General features: G+C 42.3%; 2 protein-coding genes and 1 non-coding gene across 11 annotated transcripts in view; 1 reads left to right on the plus strand and 2 right to left on the minus strand.

Moving 5' to 3' along the window:
- The first annotated feature begins 618 nt into the window (after positions 1-618).
- On the plus strand, positions 619-17,776 carry CNOT11 (CCR4-NOT transcription complex subunit 11). The gene is made up of 7 exons (XM_031007965.3): positions 619-1,219; positions 5,296-5,460; positions 10,004-10,156; positions 12,309-12,511; positions 14,141-14,343; positions 16,503-16,599; positions 16,678-17,776. Exons 1-7 carry the CDS (start codon positions 706-708, stop codon positions 16,873-16,875), a joined length of 1,533 nt encoding a protein of 510 aa, XP_030863825.1. The 5' UTR covers positions 619-705; the 3' UTR covers positions 16,876-17,776.
- The window catches only part of RNF149 (ring finger protein 149), a 47,571-nt gene continuing 31,100 nt past the window's right edge, over positions 8,679-25,149 (minus strand). The window contains exons 7-8 of one of the 9 annotated variants that reach the window (XR_010129874.1): positions 18,804-20,757; positions 8,679-8,992 (exon numbers count right to left, since the gene is read on the minus strand). Coding sequence is in view for 3 of the 9 variants with exons in the window: in XM_004031528.4 (XP_004031576.3) it covers positions 24,343-24,386 (44 nt within the window). In the remaining 6 variants the exon portion in view is untranslated. Of the gene's footprint in view, positions 8,993-18,669; positions 20,758-20,887; positions 22,156-23,635; positions 24,387-25,149 lie in introns of those variants that run through there. The other 8 variants (XR_004069370.3, XR_008677067.2, XR_010129875.1 and 5 more) reach the window with 8 other exon arrangements.
- On the minus strand, positions 20,352-20,465 carry LOC115933642 (small nucleolar RNA SNORD89). Its single transcript, XR_004069506.1, has one exon. It is a non-coding gene; the product is annotated as a small nucleolar RNA SNORD89 (small nucleolar RNA).

The following is a 25,149-nucleotide window of genomic DNA, read 5'->3' on the forward strand; positions in this document are numbered from 1 at the left end:
GTGGTTATGAGAAATGTGTGGTATATTTGCATTTACTATATTAAAAAAAATGTTTCTGAGACAGAGCGCCCGGGCTGCAATGCAGTGGTGATCACAGCTCACTGCAGCCTGGGACTCCCGGGCTCAAGCGACCCTCCCGCCTAGGACTCTCAAAGTGCTGGGATTACAGGCACGCGCCACCACGCCCGGCCTGCATTTACAATACTTTTTACGACGAATACTTACGGATGTTATATTAAGAAAATAGTTAACATCTGAGGTGCATTCTTCCAAATAATAACGTAGACAGCACTTACTGGGACCGCCTGGCACCAGGAACTGTCCTGGGGACCGCCAAAGGGCGGCTTAACCTCGCAGCTGCGCAGACGCATGCAGACCCCGGGCTCTCCTGCCGCGGGACCTCGGCAGACCTAACCCTGAACGCCACCAGCCCGACCTCGCCCCGCCCCTCCCCTCCCTTCCCGGGCCCCGCCCCCGCTTCCTGCCAATTCGCCCCGCCTACCCCGCCTCTCCGCATCCTCTTCCTGGCTTCGCTCCATCAACCTCGCTTTCGCTGGGCGCTGTCCGTCTCCGCGGCGGTCTGGTTTCCCCGACGTGTTTTGTTTGCGACGCTGTCGTGTAACAGCGCGCTTTACGGCCGCGGGGACGGAGCGAGCCGGCGCCAGGGCCCCTCGGGCCGGGAAGAGGGGAAGGGGAGCGAGGTTGATGCCCGGCGGAGGGGCAAGCGCGGCGTCTGGCCGGCTTCTCACCGCCGCGGAGCAAAGAGGGTCCCGGGAAGCGGCAGGGTCGGCGTCCAGGAGCGGCTTCGGGGGCTCCGGCGGCGGCAGAGGCGGAGCAAGCGGCCCCGGGTCCGGGAGCGGAGGCCCGGGGGGCCCCGCGGGCAGGATGAGCTTGACCCCGAAGGAGCTCTCGAGCCTTCTGAGCATCATATCGGAGGAGGCGGGCGGCGGCAGCACCTTCGAGGGCCTGTCCACCGCCTTCCACCACTACTTCAGCAAGGCCGACCACTTCCGCCTGGGCTCGGTGCTCGTCATGCTGCTCCAGCAGCCCGACCTGCTGCCCAGCGCGGCGCAGCGCCTCACGGCGCTGTACCTGCTCTGGGAGATGTACCGCACCGAGCCGCTGGCCGCCAACCCCTTCGCCGCCAGCTTCGCGCACCTGCTCAACCCCGCGCCGCCCGCCCGCGGCGGCCAGGAACCCGACCGCCCTCCGCTCTCAGGTACCTCCTGAAGCCAGCTGTGCCGTGTGGATAGCGTTAGATAATGCAGCTTTCCACCTGCGCTGCTGGGAACTCACCTGAAAGGGAAATTAACTATCCCTGTGAAATGATCATCCTCTTTTTCCGCCTCCCTCTGCGTTCCCACGCCCCTCACTCCCTCCCCGCCTTAACTCTAAAGAATGGAGAGGTGGTAGCTTAATTGCAAGTTCGTGACACCGAAAATGATTTCTCTATACACCCCATCACATCATACAGCTCAGTGTAGGTCTTGACATGTTTAGTGTCTCAAATACGGTTCGTTCTTCGAAAACCCGTCTGTGGTGTGTGAAGTTAAAACCAATGATAAGACTGGATCTGTCCCCGGTTTTTAGTCTCAAAGGAGTACGTGGAAGTCAGTATTAAGAAGCTGAAGAAGTTGGTGGGCGGAAATACACATGAAACACCTTAAAGACTTTGCAGCCGCCTTTCTTAGCCTGTTAGGGATGGGGGCAAAGGATAGAAAGTCTCAAATTGATGATCTCGCGGTTAGAAACACATGACTTACTGGACATTATGTAAAGTGCATACGTGGTATACATTATGTAAAATGTATTTACCATTGTGTGGCATTGGTGAGATCAAACTAGTAGGTTAGATGCGAGGCTGCATTTTTTTTGTTTTTAAGCTCAAGCAGGTGATGCTTTATGTGGATTTGCTTTGCGAGAAGACTTGCAGTCAGAAAACAAGAAAAATGGCATGGTGACAAGGGGACCTGAAGGATTTAGGAACCAGTGTAGTGGAGGAAGCACATAGAGATAGGAAACACCTTGATCTTACATTCCTTAACCAGTATAGGTAGGGCCTGCTATAGAGTGAGTCAAGGCTAAGGCAGTAGATTTTGAAGTAACACCAGGAGTTTGTAGTAGATTTTGAAGTAACACCAGCAGTTTGTTTTTATGGTACAGGAGGGCCGCATTTCTAGTTAGTGTTCCTGCCGGACATCCCATCAGGATCTTCTGATAGGTGTTCTGCAGTGCCCTTATCTAAGAAGGGCAACCCTTTGTATTGGCCTGAGATGCCTTTAGGGTACAGGTACTTAACCTGCTTCTAAGAAGCTTGTGACTGCCCAGAAAGTGAATGTAACACAGGTTTGTGGTCAAAACTCACCACCTAGGCCTGGCTAGGTGGCTCACGCCTATAATCCCAGCACTTTTGGAGGCCGAAGTGGTGGAGGTTGGGGGGTGGGAATTGCTTGAGGCCAGGAGTTTGAAACCATCCTGGGCAACATAGTAAGATCCTGTCTTTACAAAGCAATAAAAAAATTGCTGGGCATGGGGTGGCTCACACCTGTAGTCCCAGCTGCTCAGGAGTTTGAGGCAGGAAGATCACTTGAGCCTACGAGTTTGAGGCTGCAGTGAGTTAGGGTGACAGCTTCTAAACACACACACACACACACACACACACAGACAACCACCACCCTAGGGTGCTTGTATTAGAGGATTGGGACAATGTGGGATTTAGATCAGAGGGCCCTTTGAATTTTGAAGAACAAGTGAGGCAAAGAAACCGTGACTTATATAATGTCATTCTCATGTACAGTGAATCTAAACCCACATCTAGTCCATAGACTGCATTGTACACACAGATTTGCCATAGGTGGGATGGCAGTCACCAGAGAAGGAATCCATGGGTGGATTATATTTAACCGTTTTGTGCCTCAGATTCCTCATCTGTAAAATGCAAATAGTAACAATTCCCAGCTGGTACAGTTGTTACAAAGAATAAAAGTACCTGTGAGTGTTACCCACTATTATACCATTATTAAAGTAAGTAGGGATGGTGTGTAGATAACATAGAAGAGAAAATATCAGTGCCTACACTCCACTCCCAGAGCTGCTGATATTGTATGTTTAGGGTAAGACATTTAGTGGGTATGTCTTCAGAATGCTTTTCAAATGACTCTGAACAGAGGCAGGGCTGCGATTGTGTAATGCTGGGTAGTTCAGAGGAAGGAACGACCCCCTGTGGAGCTGGAGAAATTCTCAGGAGTGATATTTTTTCCTGGATATTGATTAGGGATGCAGGTGAGAGGGCAGGAGTAGCTCTGCCAGGTATTATTAAAAAACTGGGTGTAAGGCCAGGTGTGGTAGCTCATGCCTGCAATCCCAGCACTTTGGGAGGCCAAGGCAGGCAGATCACTTGAGGCCAGGAGTTGGAAGCCAGCCTGGCCAACATGACGAAACCCCATCTCTACCAAAAATACAAAAATTAGCCCGGCATGATGGTGCACTCCTGTAATCCCAGCTACTCAGGAGTCTGAGGCAGGAGAATTGCTTGAACCTGGGAGGTGGAGGCTGTAGTGAGCTGAGATACGCCACTGCACTCCAGCCTGAGCAACAGAGTGAGACTGCCTCAAAAAAAAAAAAAAAAAAAAAAAAATAGAAGTTGAGGGATTTTGTGCAACCAGGGTGTAGGGTACATGGATGGGAGAGAAGGTCAAGAAGTGAGATTAGGAAGGTGCGGTGGGACCAGATTATGAAGGGTCTTGTAATGGTGTAGAAATCTGGGTTTAATTCTGTGTACACAGGTTAAGTAATGTGATCAGGTCTGTACTCTAGAGATATAACTAAAAGGTAAGAGGAAGTGTGGACTATGGGTGGTGGGTGAGCAGGGGTCAAAACTGGGAGCTGGGGAAGTCAGTAGAGGGAGCAGGAGTAGTCCCAGTAAGAGAGGCGTGGGGACTACAGCTGAGGGAATGCAGCCTGGTGACATTTCTGCAGTGGGAGAGATGAGGCTTCATGAGCAATTAAACATGGGACAAAAGGGAAGGAACATTCAGCCTTGTGGGAATTTGTAGCTGCATTGTGTGTTGAATCAGGTAGTGTATTTGGATTGCTGCTGGTTGCTCTTCTATTCATTCAGCTTCTACACAGTGGAAACAGAGAAGAAAGAAAAGCATTTCCGAGCACTATAGTGTTGTCTGTTTTTGTTTGCATATATAAGCTTTAGCCTTTGCAGGAATTGAGGCACTTTAGAAAATGAAGTTATTGGGCCAGGTGCGGTGGCTCACGCCTGTAATCCCAGCACTTCGGCAGGCCTAGGTGGGTGGATCTCGAGGTCAGGAGATCAAGACCATCCTGGCTAACACGGTGAAACCCTGTCTTTACTAAAAAGTACAAAAAATTACCTGGGCGTGGTGGCGGGCGCCTGTAGTCCCAGCTACTCGGGAGCCAGAGGCAGGAGAATGGCGTGAACCCGGGAGGCAGAGCTTGCAGTGAGCTGAGATTGCACCACTGCACTCCAGCCTGGGCGACAGAGCGAGATTCCATCTCAAAAAAAAAAAAAAAAAAAAAAGAAAAAGAAGTTACTAATGTGAGAGTTAAAGAGGAAAGAAACACCAGGCGGGGCACGGTGACTCGCCTGTAATCCCAGCACTTTGGGAGGCTGAGGCGAGTGGATCACCTGAGGTCAGGAGTTCAAGACCAGCCTGGCCAACATGGTGAAACCCCGACTCGACTAAAAATACAAACATTAGCTGGGCATGGTGGCAGGTGCCTGTAATCCCAGCTACCTGGGAGGCTGAGGCAGGAGAATCTCTTGAACCCGGGAGGCGGAGGTTGCAGTGAGCCAAGATCATGCCATCACACTGCAGCCTGGGAGACAAGAGTGAGACTTCATCTCAAAAAAAAAAAAAAAAAAAAAAAAAAAAGCCACAAAACGCAGCTTGGGCAGTCAAAGACAGATTTTCTTTAGTTAGAACCTGAGAAGCACTCCTGGCCGATGTTTTAACTAAAGAAAACCTGTCTTTGACTGCCAGGCTGCGTTTTGTGTGTCTTTCCTCTTTCTTTAACTCTTACAATTAACAAGTACAAAAACCTTAAGTTTCATTGGTAGGGCTACAGATAATAGAATTTCAAATGACATATTTAATTACATAGTTTGTAAATGTGTATATTTGTTTGACCGAAACTTAATCATAATTTAGTTCTTAAAACTATGTGGCTTGAAGTGGCAAGTAGCAAGTACTGATTTTACCAGATTCAAGTTGATTTTTAAAAGTAACCATTGGAGAAATCGTTATACATTTTTGTTTGCAGGATTTTTACCTCCTATAACTCCACCAGAAAAGTTTTTTCTTTCCCAGCTGATGCTGGCACCCCCACGGGAACTCTTCAAAAAGACGCCTCGCCAGATTGCACTGATGGACGTTGGAAACATGGGCCAGTCTGTGGACATTAGTGGGCTTCAGTTAGCCTTGGCCGGTAAGGAGGAATCAGTGTTTTGGGCATTTCTGTGTGGTAATATTAGGCCTCTCTTGTTGAGGACTCTACTAAAATGATGTTTTTTGTAACTGCTAAAAGGTTAGTATCACCCATTTTAAAAAGTAGTTTTAGTACTGGATCTTAAATGGAAGTCTTGGCTGGGCACGGTGGCTCACACCTGTAATCCCAGCACTTTGGGAGGCTGAGGTGGGCAGATCATTTGAGGTCAGGAGTTTGAGACTAGCCTGGCCAGCATGGTGAAACCCTGTCTCTACTAAATATACAAAAAATTAGCCAGACATGGTGGTGCAGCACGCCTGTAATCCCAGCTACTCAGGAGGCTGAGACAGGAGAATAGCTTGAACCCGGGAGGTGGAGGTTGCAGTGAGCTGAGAACAAACCACTGCACTCCAGCCTGGGCTACCGCGAGACTCCATCTCAATAAATAAATAAATAAATGGAACTCTTTAAATTTTTGGATGCTAATGGCATGTAAATTCATTTGGAGTTTTCACTTGAATTGATTGCTTTTTCTGTTTTAGAAGAAAGCTGGATAAAATTTAGTAGGTTTTTTTTTAAGTTTTGATTGGAAGACTTACTATTTGTTAAAATGTCAATACTACCCAAAACAATCAACAGATTTGGTGCAATTCCTGTCAAAATTCCAACAGTGTTTTTTGCAGAAATAGAAAAATCCGGCCAGTCACAGTGGCTCACACCTGTAATTGGGAGGCTGAGGCACGAGAATCACTTGAACCTGGGAGGTGGAGGTTGCAGTGAGCTGAGATTGTGCAACTGCACTTCAGCCTGGGTGACAGGGCGAGAGTCTGTCTCAAAAAAAAAAAAAAGAAAAATCCATCTTTAAACTGAAGAAAGGCTGGCATAGTAGCTCATGCCTGTAATCTTTGGGAGAGGCCAAAGTGGGAGGATCATTTGAGGGCAGGAATTCAAGACTAGCCTGGGCAACATAAGGAAACTTTGTCTCTACAAATAATTAAAAACTTAGTCGGGCGTGGTGGTGCATGCCTGTGGTCTCAATTACTTGGGAGGCTTAAGTGGGAGAATCACTTGAGCCTGGGAGATCGAGGCTGCAGTGAGCTGTGATTGCGCCACTGCACTCCAGCCTGCACAATATGGTGAGACCTGTCTCAGGGGATGCTGAATAGCCAAAACCCAACGTTCTCTTGGCATCCTTGTTGAAAATCATTTGCCCATATATGCAAGGGTTTATTTCTGGGCTTTCTATTCCATTCTATTTGTCTATATGTCTGTCTTTCTGCCAGTACCACACTGTTTTGATTACTGTAGCTTTGTACTAAGTTTTGAAATCGGGAGGTATGAGACTTTCACCTTTGTTCTCATTCAGGATTGTTCTGGCACATTCTGTGTTAAACCTGTAAGCAAATGAATGAGTGCTCTTGAAGTAAACAGTGTGTCCTGACAGAAAATAATAGGAGAAGGAGAACTGGTGGTCAGAGAGAGGCTCTCTGAGTTCTGAAGGAGTAGAGGAGGCACTTTGGGCTTGCCTGCTGTGAGCATTCATTTTCTCATTTGAGAGCAACTCGACAGGGAAATTGTAATATGTAGCTGGGTTTGTGAACCCTTGACTTTGTAATTAATACTTTGAAGTATTTTGACAATGCCCCATCCTTCTTAGGCTTCATAAACCTGTGACCTTTGGCTTCTGATATAAGGTGACATGTTGCGGTAAACAGCTTTTCCTTTGCAACATTGTGAACCTTCAAACTATTGGGTATTAACAATGTAACAATGGGGCCAGGCACAATGGCGCATACCTATAATCCCAGCAGTTTGGGAGGCCAAGGCATGAGAATCACTTGAGCCCAGGAGTTTAAAACCAGCCTGGGCAACATAGGGAGACCCTGTCTCTACAAAAGTAATTAAAAAAAAAAAAATCAGCTGGGTGTGGTGGTGTGTGCACTTGTGGTCCCGGCTACCCAGGAGGCTACATAAGAGGATCGCTTGATCCTGAGAGGTCAAGGCTGCAATAAGCCATGATTGCACTACTGCACTCCAGCCTGGGCAACAGAGTGAGACCCTGTTACAAAAGCAGAGACAAGAACAATGTAACAATGGTTATGTTCTGAAACCAAAAGAAATCTTTTTAAGACTTTTTAAGGTTGTACTAATAAGTACAAAAGTACTAGCCACTAGTGCCAGATATAATTTAATAGAAATAAAATGATTACTTTTATTTATTCCTGACAAACACCAAAGGTACTTTGAAAACTGGATACAGAAGTGATGTATTCTTATATTTATTATAATATTTATTTATAGTATTTAAATAGTTTTTTTTATCATAATAAAGTGAGAATCACATCTGACCTTCCTTTTAACTTGGGATGCCTTGAGTAGCCGTAAGAAAGTTGTGAAGTATATCACGTGGAGGAAGGATCACATGTCTAGAGTAAGGGCTGAGAAGCCTGGCCGAGTGGCTAAGCTTGCTGCCTGCCGTCCTCTACCCAGATTGCAGATGTCCGGATCCATTCCTCTTCACAAGTGTAAAGAAAAAGCAAGCATGCCTTTCCACTCTGGAGCTAGCCACCCAGATCTTCTCTCTGGAGGTCTAAAATGTCTTCTAGTGGCATCCGTGGACCAAAGGTGTATTTTTGGATGATGCAGTTTGTGTTTTCTTAACTTTAAAAAAACAAGTAGACAAGTTAAACATAAGTGACTACAAGGGGTGAAGTTTTACCCTAACAATGAGTTTTCATTTCAGAGGTTTTTGTTTTTCTTTATGATTTATTTCTGACAAACACCTACCACTTACTAGTTTACCAAACAGCTGGCCAATTTATCTTTTTTTTTTTTTTTCACATTTTGGTTGATAGTATGTTATCTAACTTTTTGTACTTCAACAATCTGATATTTTTTTAAATGGCATTACAGGATAATTTTAGTGAGCATTTCTCTTAATAAGTGAATGAGAAAAGATGCTATATGTCTAAGGCATTTTTTCATATGTCTCTGGCCATTTTTCCATTGGGTTGATGGTCTTTTATTGATTTGTATAGTTCTTTAATCAGGAATTTAGCCCCGTGTTTTTAAAATTACACAATCTGAAGTAAAACACGCATTCACTTTTTAAAGGAATTATAATTAAGTGAACTTGGAGCAACCTGCCATCCAAGTTAAGAAAGAGAATATTTTCAGGGCCTACAGGCTCCCTGTTTCTCCCAGTGGCTGCCTCATCACTAACCTGATTTTTGTGATAATCATCCTCAATTTGCTTCCCTCCTGTTCCTGCCTATAGTTTCACTTTGCATGCCCTTGAACTTTATACATGTGGAATCGTACTGCATTTATTCTCTTGTGCCTTCCTTCTGTTGGGGGTTGACAGATGAGTCCATGCTGATGGCATGTAACTGCAGTGGCCGCCCTTCATTGCTGCTGTGGTACCTTCACACTGTGGAGTACCAAGTTCTGTGTCCATTCTGCTGTTGATGGACATAATACTGCTGTGAACATTCTTGCACATTATTCTGGGGCGCATGTGAAAGTGTGTCTCCTAGATGGAAAGAAATGCACATGTAAACATTATAAGGAAACGTCAAATTATTTTCCAAAGTTGCTTTGCCATTTTTCACTCCTGTAGCACCATGCAAGTTACCTTACATCCTCTTCGGCATTTGATAATGTCAAGTTTATGCATTTTTGCCAATCTGGTGGGTATGTTATAGTATCTTGTGTTTTAACTGGATTTTCCCTAGTTCCTAATGGGATTAAACATCTTTTCAGATTTTTTTGGCCATTCAAGCTTTTTAAATAAAATCCTTATTAAAGTTACTAGTCCATTTTTTCCTGTTGGGTTCTTTCTTTTTTTTTTCTTTTTTTTTTTTTTTGAGATAGAGTCTCGCTCTGTCGCCCAGGCTGGAGTGCAGTGGCGCGATCTTGGCTCACTGCAAGCTCCAAGCTCCGCCTCCCGGGTTCACGCCATTCTCCTGCCTCAGCCTCCCGAGTAGCTGGGACTACAGGCACCTGCCACCATGCCCGGCTAATTTTTTGTATTTTTTTAGTAGAGACAGGGTTTCACCGTGTTAGCCAGGATGGTCTCGATCTCCTGACCTCGTGATCTGCCCACCTCGGCCTCCCAAAGTGCTGGGATTACAGGCATGAGCCACCGCGCCTGGTGGGTTCTTTCTTTTTTTTAAAACATTGATTTAAAAATATATGTACAGTAAGTCATCACTTAACATCACCGACAGGTTGTTGGAAACTGCAGATTTAAGTGAAGTGATGCACAGCAGGTCTTTGAAACAGCACTGTTTCATCAACATTGTTTTATTATAACATTGATAAAAATAATTGTTTTGTTACACGTCACTTCACTTAGTGGCAGATTCCAAGAACCTTTCAACAACGTTAAGTGAGGACCTGCTATACGTACAGACATACACACATTCTCTCTCTCTCTCTTTGAATCTGGCCCTTTGTTTTTCTCTGTTACAGATAGCTTGCCTCAGTTGTCTTTTCTCTCTCCTCATGATGTCCATAATTTTAAAATGTCTCCTATTTCCAGAACGCCAATCTGAATTGCCAACGCAAAGCAAAGCGAGCTTCCCCAGTATTCTCAGTGACCCAGACCCGGATTCTTCTAATTCTGGATTTGACAGCTCAGTTGCCTCTCAGATCACAGAAGCTTTAGTCAGCGGACCAAAGCCACCTATTGAAAGTAGGTACATATAAATTAATTTATACTCTTTGTTTTATTCTGTCAGCAGGATCCTCTAGGACTTTTCAGTTTTTGAGACATCATTTTATTTTTATTATGACTTAAATTGTAATTTAGTGTGAATCTTTCTAGTGTAGTGAGTGTCTAGAACATAGTAGAGATGTTCAGTGACAGCTAATTTCTTCTTTAAGAAAAATGCATGCCAAGTTGTTTGTTGCATGTCTATCCTACGCATACCTAAAGATACAGGCTGGGCGCAGTGGCTCACACCTGCAATCCCAGCATTTTGGGAGGCCGAGGCAGGTGGATAACTTGAGGTCAGGAGTTCTAGACCAGCCTGGCCAACATGGTGAAACCCCATCTCTACTAAAAATAAAAAATTAGCTGAGTGTAGTGGCACGCGCCTATAGTCCCAGCTACTTGGGAGGCTGAGTCAGGAGAATTGCTGAGGCAGAAGTTGCAGGAGCCGAGATTGAACCACTGCACTCCAGCCTGGGTGACAGAGTGAGATTCTGTCTCAAAAAGGAAAAAAAAAAATACAGATTCTCATTTTACTGAAATGAGTCTTTTTGTAGCAGCTCATTATCTGTTTTATACCTCTTAAATCTTCTTATTGCTATCATTTCCTTTTCCATTTTAAAGTTTTTCTTATAAACTCCTAATTTACTTTAATTCAAAGAAAACAGTTGTAGAATTTGAAATAATATAGCTGCATTTTTGGGGGATTTCTTTAACAGATGGAGTCTTGCTATGATGCCCAGGCTGGACTCGATCCCTTGAGGCTCAGGGGATCCTCCTACCTCAGACTCCCACATAGTTGGAATTACAGGCATGCACCACTCTACCTGGCATCTGTTTTATAGGCTTCTGTGTGCTTTGAATTATGAAGGCAAGCTTTCTGCTTTGGGATGAGAACATGTTTACCAGATGATAGTGTAGTATCACCATGAGTTTGAAGTTCACACAGTGACTTTTGTACCATTTGGTTTACAGTAGATCTTTGACATACATAGGTTTAATATTTGAAGTTTCTGCTAGTCACAAGTGTGACTGAAATGTCCATGGCATGTAATGGCTTCTTTTAAATATTTGCTCGGGCAGAACTCTAAATTGCATAGGTCACCAGGAAGATATATGAAAAGCAGATCACTCATAATAAGTGGGTCTAGCCAAACACCAGGTGTCCCCACCTCGCAAGAACTCTCTATCACATAAGTAGTATTTCTCATAAATTGTTAAAAACTTTATTTTTATAAGTGGTTGAAGGGAGATTCAGATGCTAGTCCTTGTGAGGAAAGTGAAGAGGCAGTGGAGATGTTTAAGATAAAGTGATGATTTTTAACTAAAAAATAGATATTTTCTGTAAACTCAACAGTAGACTCTCAAATTTGGCAGGGCTAGGATCCATGACAGGAATAAGCCACTCCTGCCCTATGTGGAAACTATGTGAGATGTGAAATTGGTTCAGCAGAAGTCCTAGCCAGCATTTATTTCAGTGGGTTTGTAACTCAGGGATGAATCTTGTTTTATAAAATAGTTGAGTTGAACCACTTCATTTTCCTTTTGTACTTTTATTGTTTTCTGAAAATGAATATAGTATTTGTGAATTTAGGGATTTGTGACGGTTTCCACATTCATTTCGAAGTATCAAAAGGCAACCATACTTTTCCTCCTGCTGTTTCATCGCCACGTAATTTGTTACTTCAGTTATAAGATGCAAAGATAAAACTAGTACAAATCATAGTGGCAGCTGAACAAATAGTGGTAACTAAGAATAGGATGTGTGAGGGCATAGTATTTCATTTTTTCATCAAAAGACTTCACCCGTTTGGGAGTCGTGCCCTTTTGCTGTTGAGTGGCCACGCTCAAGTGCAGCATGGGCAGATCACGGCCAGGCTTTCCTCACTTCTGCAAAGTGAATAGATTGTTCTCTGGCATCATGCTGGCGTAGTGTTCTTTCATTGTCTTGTTTGCATTCTGACTGAAACCCTGACTTCCTGTGTCATTCCTGCTTCTGATTTTGAAGTATGAGAGTTCTAGTCACATCATCCTTAGTAAGAGATTTCTTTGCGTATTTTATTAAGTGAAATGTGTGAGATGTGTAGAGATGTTAGCTTCCTGATAGGAGCAACTATCACGGCTCTCATTACAGGCCATTTTCGACCAGAGTTTATTCGTCCACCGCCTCCACTCCACATTTGTGAGGATGAACTTGCTTGGCTAAATCCCACGGAGCCTGACCACGCGATCCAGTGGGATAAATCGATGTGTGTTAAGAATAGCACTGGTGTGGAGATCAAACGAATAATGGCCAAAGCCTTCAAAAGCCCCTTATCCTCTCCCCAGCAAACACAGGTGTGTATTGATTGTAAGCATTTTCTTATCTTTTTTTTTAAATTTATTTTTAATTTAAAAAATTTGTTTTTGAGACAGAGTCTCACTCGGCTGCCCAGGGTGGAGTGCAGTGGCACGATCTCGGCTCACTGCAGTCTCTGCCTCCCAGGTTCAAGTGATACTCGTGCCTCAGTGCCCCCAGCAGCTGAGACTACAGGCAAGCACCACTATGCCCGGCTAATTTTTGTATTTTTATGAGATGGGGTTTTGCCATTGTTGGCCAGGCTGGTCTGGCTTCAAGTGATCTGCCAACCTTGGCCTTCCAAAGTGCTGGGATTACAGGTGTGAGCCACTGTACCCGGCCATTGTGAGCATTTTCTTATCTTTAATCCAACAAGAGTTTATTTTTGTTTTTTTGGAAAGTGGTAAGCAATAAACTAATCCTGTCACTGTGAGTCAGCAGTAGGAAGTTGCAAAGGTTTTTGGGTCTCTGAAGCTTTGTTCTACTCTTTGGTAATTTTGCTGTGGTGGGGCAAGAAGTCTGATGGCAAAAATGTTCTAAGTTTTCTTTGTGATCAGTTTGTCCCTGGGAGAGGTGGGGTAGTGGGGGTGTCACTGCTGTGTACAGTGGGACACTACACGATGGTTACGTTTGAGCTGATGGTAACGCTTCTGATGGAAAGTGGAGTTACTGACAGGCTGTAGGGAGGAAAACAAGGCTGGGAAGGGGAACCCGCCCCCATCACACAGCTGGATCGTGGTGGATTTGAGATTAAAGTAGCCCCCACTCTCTGAGTGCGAGACTGGATGACTCTCTTCAGGAAAGGCAAGGCCACTCTTCTACTGGTTGGTGAATTTTATCCAGTTTGACACTTTTGAGTTAGAACTTTTTAGGAGATGACCTCTCCTATCAAGTTTGCCACCAAAAATACCATTTTCAAAATGAAATAATAGCAATGTTTGTAGTTCGCTTTGCTCGCAAGACCATCCTGAAAACACAGCCCACTGTGGAACCTATTAAGTAGACGGGGGAAAAAAAAAGCATAGGACATTTAAAGAGGAAGTGCTTACTTCGTAGAAAAAGTCCTTTGAGGATACCTGTTTGAATTACAAAGTGTGGGTGTGACTTGAACTGTAAAGTTCTGCAAACTGATGACTCGCAGCAGGTCAGCTGTCCTGTTTCCCACTCCGCCCCCTTCTCAGGTATTTCTGGTCTCCACCTGGGTGGGGTGGGGCAGGACTGTTTCTTGGGAGAACTAGTTGGTCATTAAGATTATTTTTAGTTACAACAGATGACAGAAAAAAAAAACCTGCAAAGGACTTGACATTGTTACAACCAGACAGTATTTTATCTGACCAGACAGTGTGGAGTCTGGTTTGATGTCCAGGAATAGGAATCACTAGCATATTTATAAATTGTCTTAGATGTGTTTGCATTTTAGTTTGTTCAAAATTAAAATGTAAATTTAGAAATGTCAAGACATCATGGGTTTGAAGGAAGAAATTTATGAAGTTGGTTCAATGCAGATAGTTTTGTAGCTTTTTGTATAAAATGCTTATTTCATATACATGGGGAAAAAAATTGACTCAAGACCCTCTTTCTCTCTCCCTCTCTCCCTCTCTCTCTCTTTAAAAATCTGGTGTATTTAGCTACTTGGTGAGTTGGAAAAAGACCCCAAACTTGTCTACCATATTGGCCTCACCCCAGCCAAACTTCCTGACCTTGTGGAAAACAACCCTTTAGTCGCTATAGAAATGTTGCTGAAATTAATGCAGTCAAGCCAGATCACTGAGTATTTCTCTGTCCTGGTCAATATGGACATGTCTTTACATTCAATGGAAGTTGTAAATCGGTAAGTTTCTAGATTTGATCAAATGTGTGGGGATAGATACAGATTAGATGGCCAGGAAAGAAAAATTGTAACAGATTTTTGTCTTGATATTATTGGCGTAAGATTAACTATTAAAGAAATAATGTAAGCCTTAGCATTCACTACATGTAAATTTAGCATGCGTTAATAAGAACTGAGGGTAGGATTTCAAACATATTTAGTGTTAGTAGAAGCATAAATGAAATTTAATTGCTGAAATTTATTTTATTTTATTTATTTATTTTTTTGAGAGGGAGTCTCACTCTGTTGCCCAGGCTAGAGTGCAGTGGCGTGATCTCAGCTCACTGCAACCTCCACCCGCTGGGTTCAAGCAATTCTCCTGCCTTAGCCTCCCTAGTAGCTGGGATTACAGGTGTGTACTACCACACCCGACTAATTTTTGTATTTTTAGTAGAGACGGGGTTTCGCCATGTTGGTCAGGCGGGTCTCGAACTTCTGACCTCAAGTGATCTGCCCACCTCAGCCTCCCAAGTGCAGGGATTACAGGCATAAGCCAGTGTGCCAGCCAGTTGCTGAAATTTATTTCCCTATACATAGTCCTATCTTCTTTATCCCTATACAAATATAGATACTATTTTTTCTTAGTGACTAACAGCTGTAAGTGTGGAAAAATATGGACCTTAAGAGCTGAGAATCCTAGGAATGCTGTCCTAGCTTCCTCGTGCTCTTCTCCCAGCCTTTCTGACCCCCAGGCTCCTGACCCTGCCATCCTTGACTGTCAGGAAAACAGAACATCTTCCCTTCTTGATGTGTGCTGTACAGTGTTTGCATTTTAGAGTATTTTCCTTACAAATATCTTTTAGGTAAATTGTGAATTAGATGGGCTGGAGGGCTTAAGTTGTTTATGTGCAGGGTGGCCAGAGGTTCAGGTGTGCCTGAGAGTCCTGGTGGAGGCTTTGCATCCTGAGCTGCCTTTTACGTGGTATCCTGTTTTGGATGATAAATTATATGGTCCTCCTATATGGGGAAATCATTCTGAGTGCCAAGCAACTAAACTTCAGTGAGAGCATAGTTTTTGAACACCTGTTTGTAAGTTGGGGCTTTTTGAAAAATCTATGTGAAATTGAACTACAGAATGTGTCCTTTTTTCATCAACTATTGGGGGAAAAAAAGCCCAGCTGGAAGCCGAGGGAGTGGAAGTACGTGCATAGAAGGAGAGTGCGTTCTTTTAGCGGTAGCAGAGGGAGGAAATGTGAGGTTTCCAAATTAATTTTTAACTTTAACCGTGGTCACTGGCAAAACCGGCTAGCTGCTTGTTGAAAACGTGCTGCTGCACATCTCCCCCTCCTTGTTCCAGTCTTTCCCCTACTAAGTGAAGACTCACTCTTTTCAGTGGCCCAGTTCTGTGCAGGTCCTCCAGATTGACCACGCTGAGTGTTCACTTCCCTTTCACCATATTCTTATAGCAGTTCTTGTCTCTACCAGACATTTGGCCCTGAGTCCAAGATGCAGAATCACTTAAATCTTTTTATCGATGTGATTCTGTCTGCTCAGTATCTTGGAATTCAAGGACAAGGTCCTGTTTGTTTTCCCCCGATACCTATCATAGTGCATCATCCTTAAACGCGAAACACGTTTTTTGGCGACGCACAAATCTCAAGAGACTGCAGCAGCTCATGACAGTGTCCTTGGAGCACTACATCCTCATGCCTTACTGAAAAAAGTTTTGAGGTCTGTTAAGTTTAGAAAAGGCAGCATATATTAATCTTCTTTTGGAAATTCATACTTTGAGTACGGAATTCCTGTTCCCACCCCACTCGTTTTTCTCGTTAAAACATTCCATGTAATCCTTTGGAAAATACTGGCTTTGGCCTTTATTATGACTCTAAATTCCAATAACAGACCATGACTTATGATTTAACCAAGAATACTCAGGGACAGGGCTCAAAAAAATAATTGCGATATGTAAATGGCAAGTAGAGACATTTTAAACAGTGTTATTTATGAGTAAGTAGGTATGGTTCTTAGGTTAATTTGCCCAAGTATATTTAAAACTAGGGAATTGGATATGTCAGAAAATTCCACCAGATGACCAAAGCAAATTTTGTATTTTATGGTTAACAGTGTTTCTCAATGTTAGCAAATGAAATTAATGGGCCAAATTTTCTTTTACGAAACAGACTAACTACAGCTGTTGATCTACCTCCTGAATTTATTCACCTTTATATATCAAATTGCATCTCTACTTGTGAACAGATTAAGGATAAATATATGCAGGTAATATAAATTTTTGTAAATTTTATAAATGCCTGCCAGGAAAATCAGCAGACTAACATTTTTTTTTTCCTTTTTCAGAATCGGTTGGTGCGTCTTGTGTGTGTGTTTCTCCAATCCTTGATCCGTAACAAAATTATTAATGTACAGGATTTGTTTATAGAAGTGCAGGCATTCTGTATTGAATTCAGTAGGATACGAGAAGCTGCTGGTCTTTTCCGGTTGTTGAAGACATTGGATACTGGGGAAACACCTTCTGAGACCAAAATGTCAAAATAATACCTCATCAGAACCATCCCATCCATTCACTGTTCAGCTGTACTGTGATTTAGTTTTTACACCGTTAAAACCCTGAGTGGATTGCTTGGTCTAATGCATATAAACAGTACTTTATCTACTTAAAGCAAAGTTTTGCTTTCTTGAATGACTTTTTCCGTGAGATGAATTTTTGATAAGAACTAGGGAAAACATGTCTTTTAGGTGTCTTGCTGATGACTATCCATAGGAGGAATGGCTATCCCAAAAAAAGTTCCGCAAAAAAGTAGATGAGTTTTTTTTTTTTAAGCACTAAAGAACAAAATGCATTTTTCATTAATACAGGCTTCTGATGAACCAGGAATCCTGTTTTCGTAAAGTTCCGATGTTGATGAGAGTAAATTCTTAAGCATTTGTCCTAGAGGTGAAAGCAGCTGAATGTTTCTGAACCATCAAGAGGCAAACAGGAGTCTGGTTCTTGAACCTGCTTATGCACACAGCTCTTAACTCCTCATGAGGCACACAGCTCTTAACTCCTGATGAACCAAGGATTTACTTATAACTTTCTCCTTGTCATGGAGGCTTAATAGACAACAGAATAAATGCATTTCTTGGGCCTCTTATAAACTTGGGAATTCTTAGAAAGCTGCTTCTATTACCAGGCTGTAATAGCTGGTATAATTTTGTTGTTTTTTTTTTCTTAAGATGTTCTGTTATTAGTCAGAGACAGCCATTTTTTTGTTTTAAGGAAAAATATCAGTCAGTGCTCTGGGAGGTAATTTCCTGTGGGGTCTGCACCCTCCTGTCTGGGTGGTGGATGTGGGTTTGAGAAGTAGGAGAGCAGGGTGATACCGTGTGGGCTCTTACCCTTTATGTGATTTTGGACAACAGTGCCTTCCATTAAAGTTCTTTTTATCAACTGTTATCTGATGATATATTTTTTACTTTAAGAAATCATGAGGAATTCCTTTTATTGAGGTATTTTCAAAGCATATTTACAGGGAGATAATCTGTTCAACAGGAATTACTCTCTAACACCTTGAAAAAGTTAAAGGGAACCAAGCCTGTGATTTTAAGATAAGTACAAGTTCCAGTCTTAAAACTGGAGAAAGAGCAGTACTAAAGATTTATAATAAATTGTCTTAGTTTTTCTTACAAAAGAAATGTTTAAGAATGTTTGCTTAGAGGAAATAATGAACTAAGCCCATCTAGCAGAGGAATGCCTTCAGACAATTAAAATGATGGCAACAGAGATTTCTTTTTACACCTAAAAGCGAGCATCCCCGTTTTGCACGTTAGCATTGGGAAAAGGACAGCTTATTACTGAAGTACTTTAGGAGTGGCAGTTTCAACAACCCAGCTTTAGGTTCTAGGACCTACAGGACCTACTGATTCTCTGGCATAATAAAGCATTGAACTCACAGCCAACACCATCACTCATGCCGGAGTGAGGCTGATCTAACAGACACTTAGTCCATGAGGCACATCACAGCCTTGCCCTTAGAGCAGTAGGCAATATTTTGCCACACCTGAGAACCATTTTAAATAGTGAAATTGCCAACAAAAATTGCAGAAATGCAAAAAACATGGTACTGAAGAGACTATGAAAGGACACTTGCTTGTAGTAGGAGAGGAGACAAGGCAGGGCATCCCGTCCTTCAGCCTCCGTCAGGAACGTGCGGGTCAGGCAACTTGGCTCATTCGCTGCTCTGTGCATGTGTGAAAGTGACCGCGTGGGATGATTTTGGGGTAACAAATACATTTTAGTAGGGAGGTTCTCAAATAAGGACTTCGTAAGTGAGGATCAAAATCACAATATTGGTGTTTAGTTGAAAGGCTTTAAAATTTATTTTAAATAGCTTACAAGGAATAGTGGTTATATTTATAGAACATTTTATAAAACAGAGATTTACACTTGCAACACCAACAAAAGCTTGAAAATAAAAGTTTACCTAAAGTAAAATTGGTGGCTGGGTTTGGTGGCTCACGCCTGTAATCCCAGCACTTTGGGAGGCCAGGGTGGGTGGATCACTTGAGTTCAAGACCAGACTGGAGGACATAGCAAGACCTCGTTTATATTGGGGAAAAAAAAATTATCAGGGTGTGGCATGCACCTGTAGTCCCAGCTACTTTGGAAGCTGAGGTGGGAGGATTTCTTGAGCCTGGAAGATTGAGGCTGCAGTGAGCAACAATGGCACCACTGCACTCAAAAAAAAAAAAAAAAAAAAATTGAGAGTCAATAACTGCAATAAACTTTTTTAAGTATAATCAAATGAGTTCAACTGTCACGTTAAAATGCCTTGAATTCTTTTGATTTTCTAGTTCCAATTTCTAGCTTTAATATCTTCAAATCACCTGTTAAAAAGAAGACAGCAATGAGTAACATCTTAGGGTAGAACAGTTATTTCAAAAGAAAAATAGTTTGAGAGCCTAAAATGTAACTATTAGAAATAATTAAATTTATTTTAGAAAGCTTTAAAGAAATGGTATCGATTTTTATTCTTACAGTGTACATATACATTTACACCTAATTTTAAGTAGCACACTAAATGATTCACATTCTCTGGGAGAATGATGGTCACATGTCTCTTTTAAACAGTATTTTGAATTACATTCCTTAAACATTTTAAGGGTATCTGGAAAATTAATGCATAGGAAGAACTTTTTACACATTTGTTAAAATTTCAGCACCCTCTGTCTACTAACATATTTTACTGATTTCACTTTATATCCTGTCCTTTTTATGCAATCACTACTGTTCTTATCAGGAAAATCCCCAAGATACTTCCAAGAGTACCTGTATAATCCCGGATCTGATACCTGCAATCAGCCCACACAAAGTCCTAGTGTTCCCAGGCTTCTCACTAGCCAATAATACAGCCCTACATCTCGGCAAAGAAAAGCATGGGTTGGCTTTTTTTCCTAATGTTTAAATAAATGTAGTGCAAATACTTTTTTTCACAACTTTGCTGTACAAAGAGGGCAAGTCTCCAGCTGCATGGCTGATTATGACACAGTAGAAATTACACTTTTATAACTAGTAATCCAAATGTTAGTATTTTTCAAAATATGGTGACAAGTGTTTTTAAAAAAACTTGACTATTAAGTCACAGAAACACAACACATATTAACTACAAAACTAGTTTTGGTTTGAGTCAACATCCTGTGCTTTAGCAAATCACAAAGTAGGGTTTATACCAAGCCAACAGAAACTGCTTTTGACTAAAACATATAATTACCTCAAGTTCTACTTAGTAATACATATATACTGACTTATAATTTCAGCCTTCATTGAGCAAATAAACTTCAACATGCTCAAAAGAAAAGACTATTGCCAAACTAAGTGATCTTACTGGGGAATTTGGTTACATTGGGTATTTCATCTCCAGTACATGGGGACAATCACCTATTCCTGAAGGTCTATTATTATTTTTAAATTTCAGTTCTCTTTGGGATGCCTTTCTTGACAGCTCCCATGGCATGAAGCTTCCAATCCTGCTACTGAGGTCAGACTAGTGGTTCGCTTCAGGATATTTTGTCATCGTGTGCCCACAGAGAGCAAACTGCTGATGGAGACACTGCAATTCGGCCTTTTCTTGTCATCATTCCTCAGTAGCTGGAGGGAGCAGTCTTTTGGGAAAGGCTGTGTGTTCAGGATCCCTAAAAAGAAAGCATGCGGGGAAATTATTACCTGCCAAGTGGTGTGTGTTTTTACACCTCTCTGGCCCATTAGTTTTCTGCTAGGAAACCCAGAACGCCAGTCCAGACACCGAGGAGCCGAGGAAGCAGGACAGCAGGCAGGGGGCTGCAGAGAGCGGCACAGTCACGGACACTGCCTCCTTCTCCATGCCACCCGCGGTTTCCACAGTTAAATACTGGTCCACATGACATGTGAACACATGGCTCCTATGACAACGGTTAGGAGGAAGGTGATTCATGTGGTAAATAATATAACAATGAAACCTGATTTATTATACATTCCCCCAATTCTCTGCATCTTACCAACTTAAAACTTTTAGCAAAAACTCTTGTAATATTTCTTTTTTTTTTTTTTTTTTTGACAGGGTCTCACTCTTGCCCAGGCTGGAGTACAGTGGTGTGATCACAGCTCACTGCAGCCTCAACCTCTTGGGCTCAAGCGATCCTCCCACCTCAGCTTCCCAAGCAGCTGGGACTACAGGCAGATGCCACCACACCTGGCTAATTTTTTAAATTTTTAGTAGAGATGAGTTTTGCCTTGTTGCCTAGGCTAGTCTTGAATTCCTGGGCTCAAGAGATCCTCCCATCTTGGCCTCCCAAATTGTTGGTGTTAAAAGCGTCAACCACCACACCTGGCCTGTCACTTCTTTATCATGTTAATTTTCATCTAAAAAAACTTCTATCACTGAAAACTTTTTCCTTTCAAAGTACTGAACAGTTTTCTTCTCTTGCTAATTTCTTTGCTATTAAAGACTTGTGTTTCTAGAGATATTACCGTAATTATTCCAACCTCTCCAATTTATAATTTAGTGTTCAAGCTTTTAAATTAAGGAACACTATGTTTGACAGCTGCTGATTTAAGAAATCACACTTCTGTAATTATCAAAAACAATTTACCTTGGTCTGTCACAGTATTTTTTTTTTTTTTAAGAGAAAACACCCGTCAAATTTATTGCAGTTGTCCAGTCAGCAATGGTGATCTTCTTGCTGATTGCTGATCTTGGCCACTCCTGGACCCCAAGTGCTCCATGACCTCCACAATATTCATGCCATCTTTCACCTTGCCAAAGACCACATGCTTGCAATCCAACCACTCTGTCTTGGCATCTTGGCAGGGCAGATAAAAAACTGGGAAACGTTCATGCTGGGTCCAGCATTTGCCATGGACAAGATGCCAGGACCCGTATGCTTCAGGATGAAGTTCTTGTCATCAAATTTCTCCCTGCAGATGGACTTGCCACCAATGCTGTATGGTGTGTGAAGTCACCACTCTGACACGTAAACCCTGGAATAATTCTGTGAAAGCAGGAACCCTTATAACCAAATCCTTTTTCTCCAGTGCTCAGAGCACGGAAATTTTCTGCTGTCTTTGGAACCTTGTCTGCAAACAGCTCCAATCTGTTAACATAGTTTTATGGATTAGATGAGCAGTCACTTCTTGCTTTCCAGGCCCCTTACCTCAAAGGAGACACAGCCCAAGGGCTCGCCATCGACAGCAATGTGGAAAAACATGGTGGGGTTGACCATGGCTGGAAGCAGGGGGCTCTGGGCGGCAGCAGCATCTGCAAAGCTCACAGCCTTCTTTTTAAAAGTCAGCTTCATTAGCTACTGGGAAGAATGACTAGTTAAAACATTTTCCCCTAGCATTTCTTTCTTTCTTTTTTCTTTTTGAGATGGAGTTTTGCTCTCGTTGCCCAGGCTGGAGTGCAATGGCATGATCTTGGCTCACCGCAACCTCTGCCTCCCAGGTTCAAGAGAATCTCCTGCCTCAGTCTCCCGAGTAGCTGGGATTACAGGTGCCCACCACCATGCCCGGCTAATTTTGTATTTTTTTTTTTTTTAGTAGAGATGGGGTTTCTCCATGTTGGTCAGGCTGGTCTTGAACTCTTGACCTCAGGTGATCCTCCCACCTTGGCCTCTCAAAGTGCTGGGTTTACAGGCGTGAGCCACCACGCCTGGCCCTTCCCTAGTATTTCTGGTTTTTTTTTTTTTGGTTTTTTTTTTTTGAGGCGGAGTCTTGCTCTGTCACCCAGGCTGGAGTGCAGTAGCGCAATCTTGGCTCACTGCAACCTCTGCCTCCCAGGTTCAAGTGATTCTCCTGCCTCAGCCTCCTGAGTAGTTGGGACTACAGGCACACGCCACCATGTCCGGCTAATTTTTTGTATTTTTAATGGAGACAGGGTTTCACCGTGTTAGCCAGAATGGTCTCAATCTCCTGATCTTGTGATCTGCCTGCCTTGGCCTCCCAAAGTGCTGGGATTACAGGCGTGAGCCACCGCGCCCAGCCCTCCCCTAGTATTTCTTAAAGACAAAGAGCAAACAATCTACTTGCTACAGAATCAGGATGTATTTTCCTATTTATAATAAACTACAGAAGGTAGATTTCAAAGGTAATGGCTGTTATGGAAACCTACTTGAGGCTGTCTGCTAAAACCAACTCAGTGTGTAAAGCGAAATACATTTTCTACTTCAATAGCTCCTCATACTGCATCTGTCTGTAGAGTTTATTTCAGTAAAACTGTTTACTATTTCATGATGAGTAGCTAGAATTAAAGCATTAAGTAGCTTGAGAAAATAATCTATATAAATCTTTATATCCTACATATGGCTATAAAAATAAATTTATAATTTTAAAAATTGTTTTAAATAAACATTTATTTTTACCTACAAAGTAAAGATATACAGAATAACTAGAAGCAAGGAAAGACTATAATTCCACACTCTAAAAAATAACTGCCTCATACTCGACTTCTACCTCCAAGAAGTGAGAAAATAGCAGAGTGTGTGTTTAATCACTTTCTAACACTTAGCAGTCTCCAAAAGCTTTGCATTAGCCTGCTCCTTTGACCCAAAAGAACAGCAAGCAAGTAAAAAAGAAGAAACGGTTAAGCAAGGTCATGGTATTAAATCTGCTTAAACTCTAATCAAGAAAACTGGTTATTTCGAGTCAACAACAAAAATTAAAATTCTACATCTTTCGCCCTTTTAATTGTAAAGATTAAATTGTAACTGAAATCAATATAACAGATTCTCAGTCTGCCTACTCATTTTCCTTAACAAGGCAATGAAGAACTTAATGCTCATGTGCAGTATAGAATCTTAGCTTTTTATTTGTAGGAAAAAATAAACAGATTTCCCTCCCCAACAAGGAGTCACAAGAAATGAGGCAATAAAGGGAAAAATGCAAATCCTAAAGTCATCTAGTGCCTTTCTCATAATTCTAAACAAAGAAAAAGTGCTCTCAGGTTTTGAAATCTCCACATACACTACAGATGGGCAAAAAAGCTATAGACATCTCAGTTTACAAGTTTCAAGTTCTTAAAAAAAAAAACAAAACAACAAAAAAAACCTTTCCTCCAGGGAAAGCCCATGAGATCAATTATCGAATTGAATTATACAATTCCACTTCAACTAGTCTAACATTGATGTGCTTTGCCAAAAACCTTGAAAAACAGAATTAACTGGTTTTTACAGAACCATAGCAGCCAATTATTTAGAAACACCACCTGTCCTTTATATTAGAGTACCTGCCCCAGTTGTCTTTGTAATAGTCTGAAGCAATACACTGTTCATGGTAAACACTCTATTTTAGTAGATAAATATATGAGGACTAATCGAAAAGTCTCTTTAAGAAGAAAATATCTTAGTCCTTTGTATATCAAATCAGAATCTAATAGGTAAAATAATATACATTATTTTCAAATATACAAATTATGTGCTAAAGTAAAAAAAATAAAATGTCCTTTAGTTCAAGCCAAACTTCTGTTGGTGCCACTTCAGCGGGCACGTGTGCTAGGAGATGGGTCCTCCATGCCGAGAGTCACTCCTGCTGGCTTCTGCAAGAGAGCAACATAAGCTACTCCATCAGAAGAGGGCAGCATATTCCGAGCTTCAACTATGCAAACACACTTACTCACTTGGAGATAATTCAAGATGGTAAACAGAAAAAAAAATTTTTTTTGAGACGGAGTCTTGTTCTTGTTGCCCAGGCTGGAATGCAATGGCACCATCTTGGCTCACTGCAACTCCACCTCCCGGGTTCAAGCGATTCTCCTGCCTCAGCCTCCTGGGTAGCTGGGATTACAGGCACCCGCCACCACATTCAGCTACTTTTTGCATTTTTAGTAGAGATGAGGTTTCACCATGTTGGCCAGGCTAGTCTCGAACTTCTGACCTCAGGTGATCCATCCACCTCAGCCTCCCAAAATGCTAGGATTACAGGCATGAGCCACCGCGCCCGGCTAACAGAAAATGTTAAATAAAACATACATGGAAAACTGATAACCCATTCCACTGATAGCCAACAAGAAAAATCGGTAAACATCTTCATCATATGAGGAGTTTTCTAGCATTAGCCTAGCCAACATTAATCTCATCAGCAGATCAGTCTTTAAAGACAGTCAGAGATGGTGGTACCAGGAGATGTTCCCAAAAGTTGAACAAGTAGCTAAGGTGATGGTGATGCTGCCACCAATGAAAACAATAGCCAGTATTTATATTGACCCTAAGAGATAGAGATTAACACGTCACCAGCCCCGGTTTATAGATGGCAAGGAAGAGGAGGAGCTGGTACTGAAATCCAGACAGTTGCTATTACGA

Source organism: Gorilla gorilla, chromosome 12 (assembly GCF_029281585.2).
Source record: "Gorilla gorilla gorilla isolate KB3781 chromosome 12, NHGRI_mGorGor1-v2.1_pri, whole genome shotgun sequence".
In the NCBI taxonomy this organism is placed as follows: Eukaryota; Metazoa; Chordata; class Mammalia; order Primates; family Hominidae; genus Gorilla; species Gorilla gorilla.

What these genes read in the sequence shown, in the direction of transcription:
- CNOT11 (XM_031007965.3), top strand. Translation starts at nt 706, where the DNA reads ATGCCCGGCGGAGGGGCAAGCGCGGCGTCTGGCCGGCTTCTCACCGCC. An exon ending in ACCAAAGCCACCTATTGAAA is followed by an intron (nt 10,157 to 12,308) that starts GTAGGTACATAT and finishes CTCTCATTACAG; the next exon opens with GCCATTTTCGACCAGAGTTT. An exon ending in TCAATGGAAGTTGTAAATCG is followed by an intron (nt 14,344 to 16,502) that starts GTAAGTTTCTAG and finishes TTTACGAAACAG; the next exon opens with ACTAACTACAGCTGTTGATC.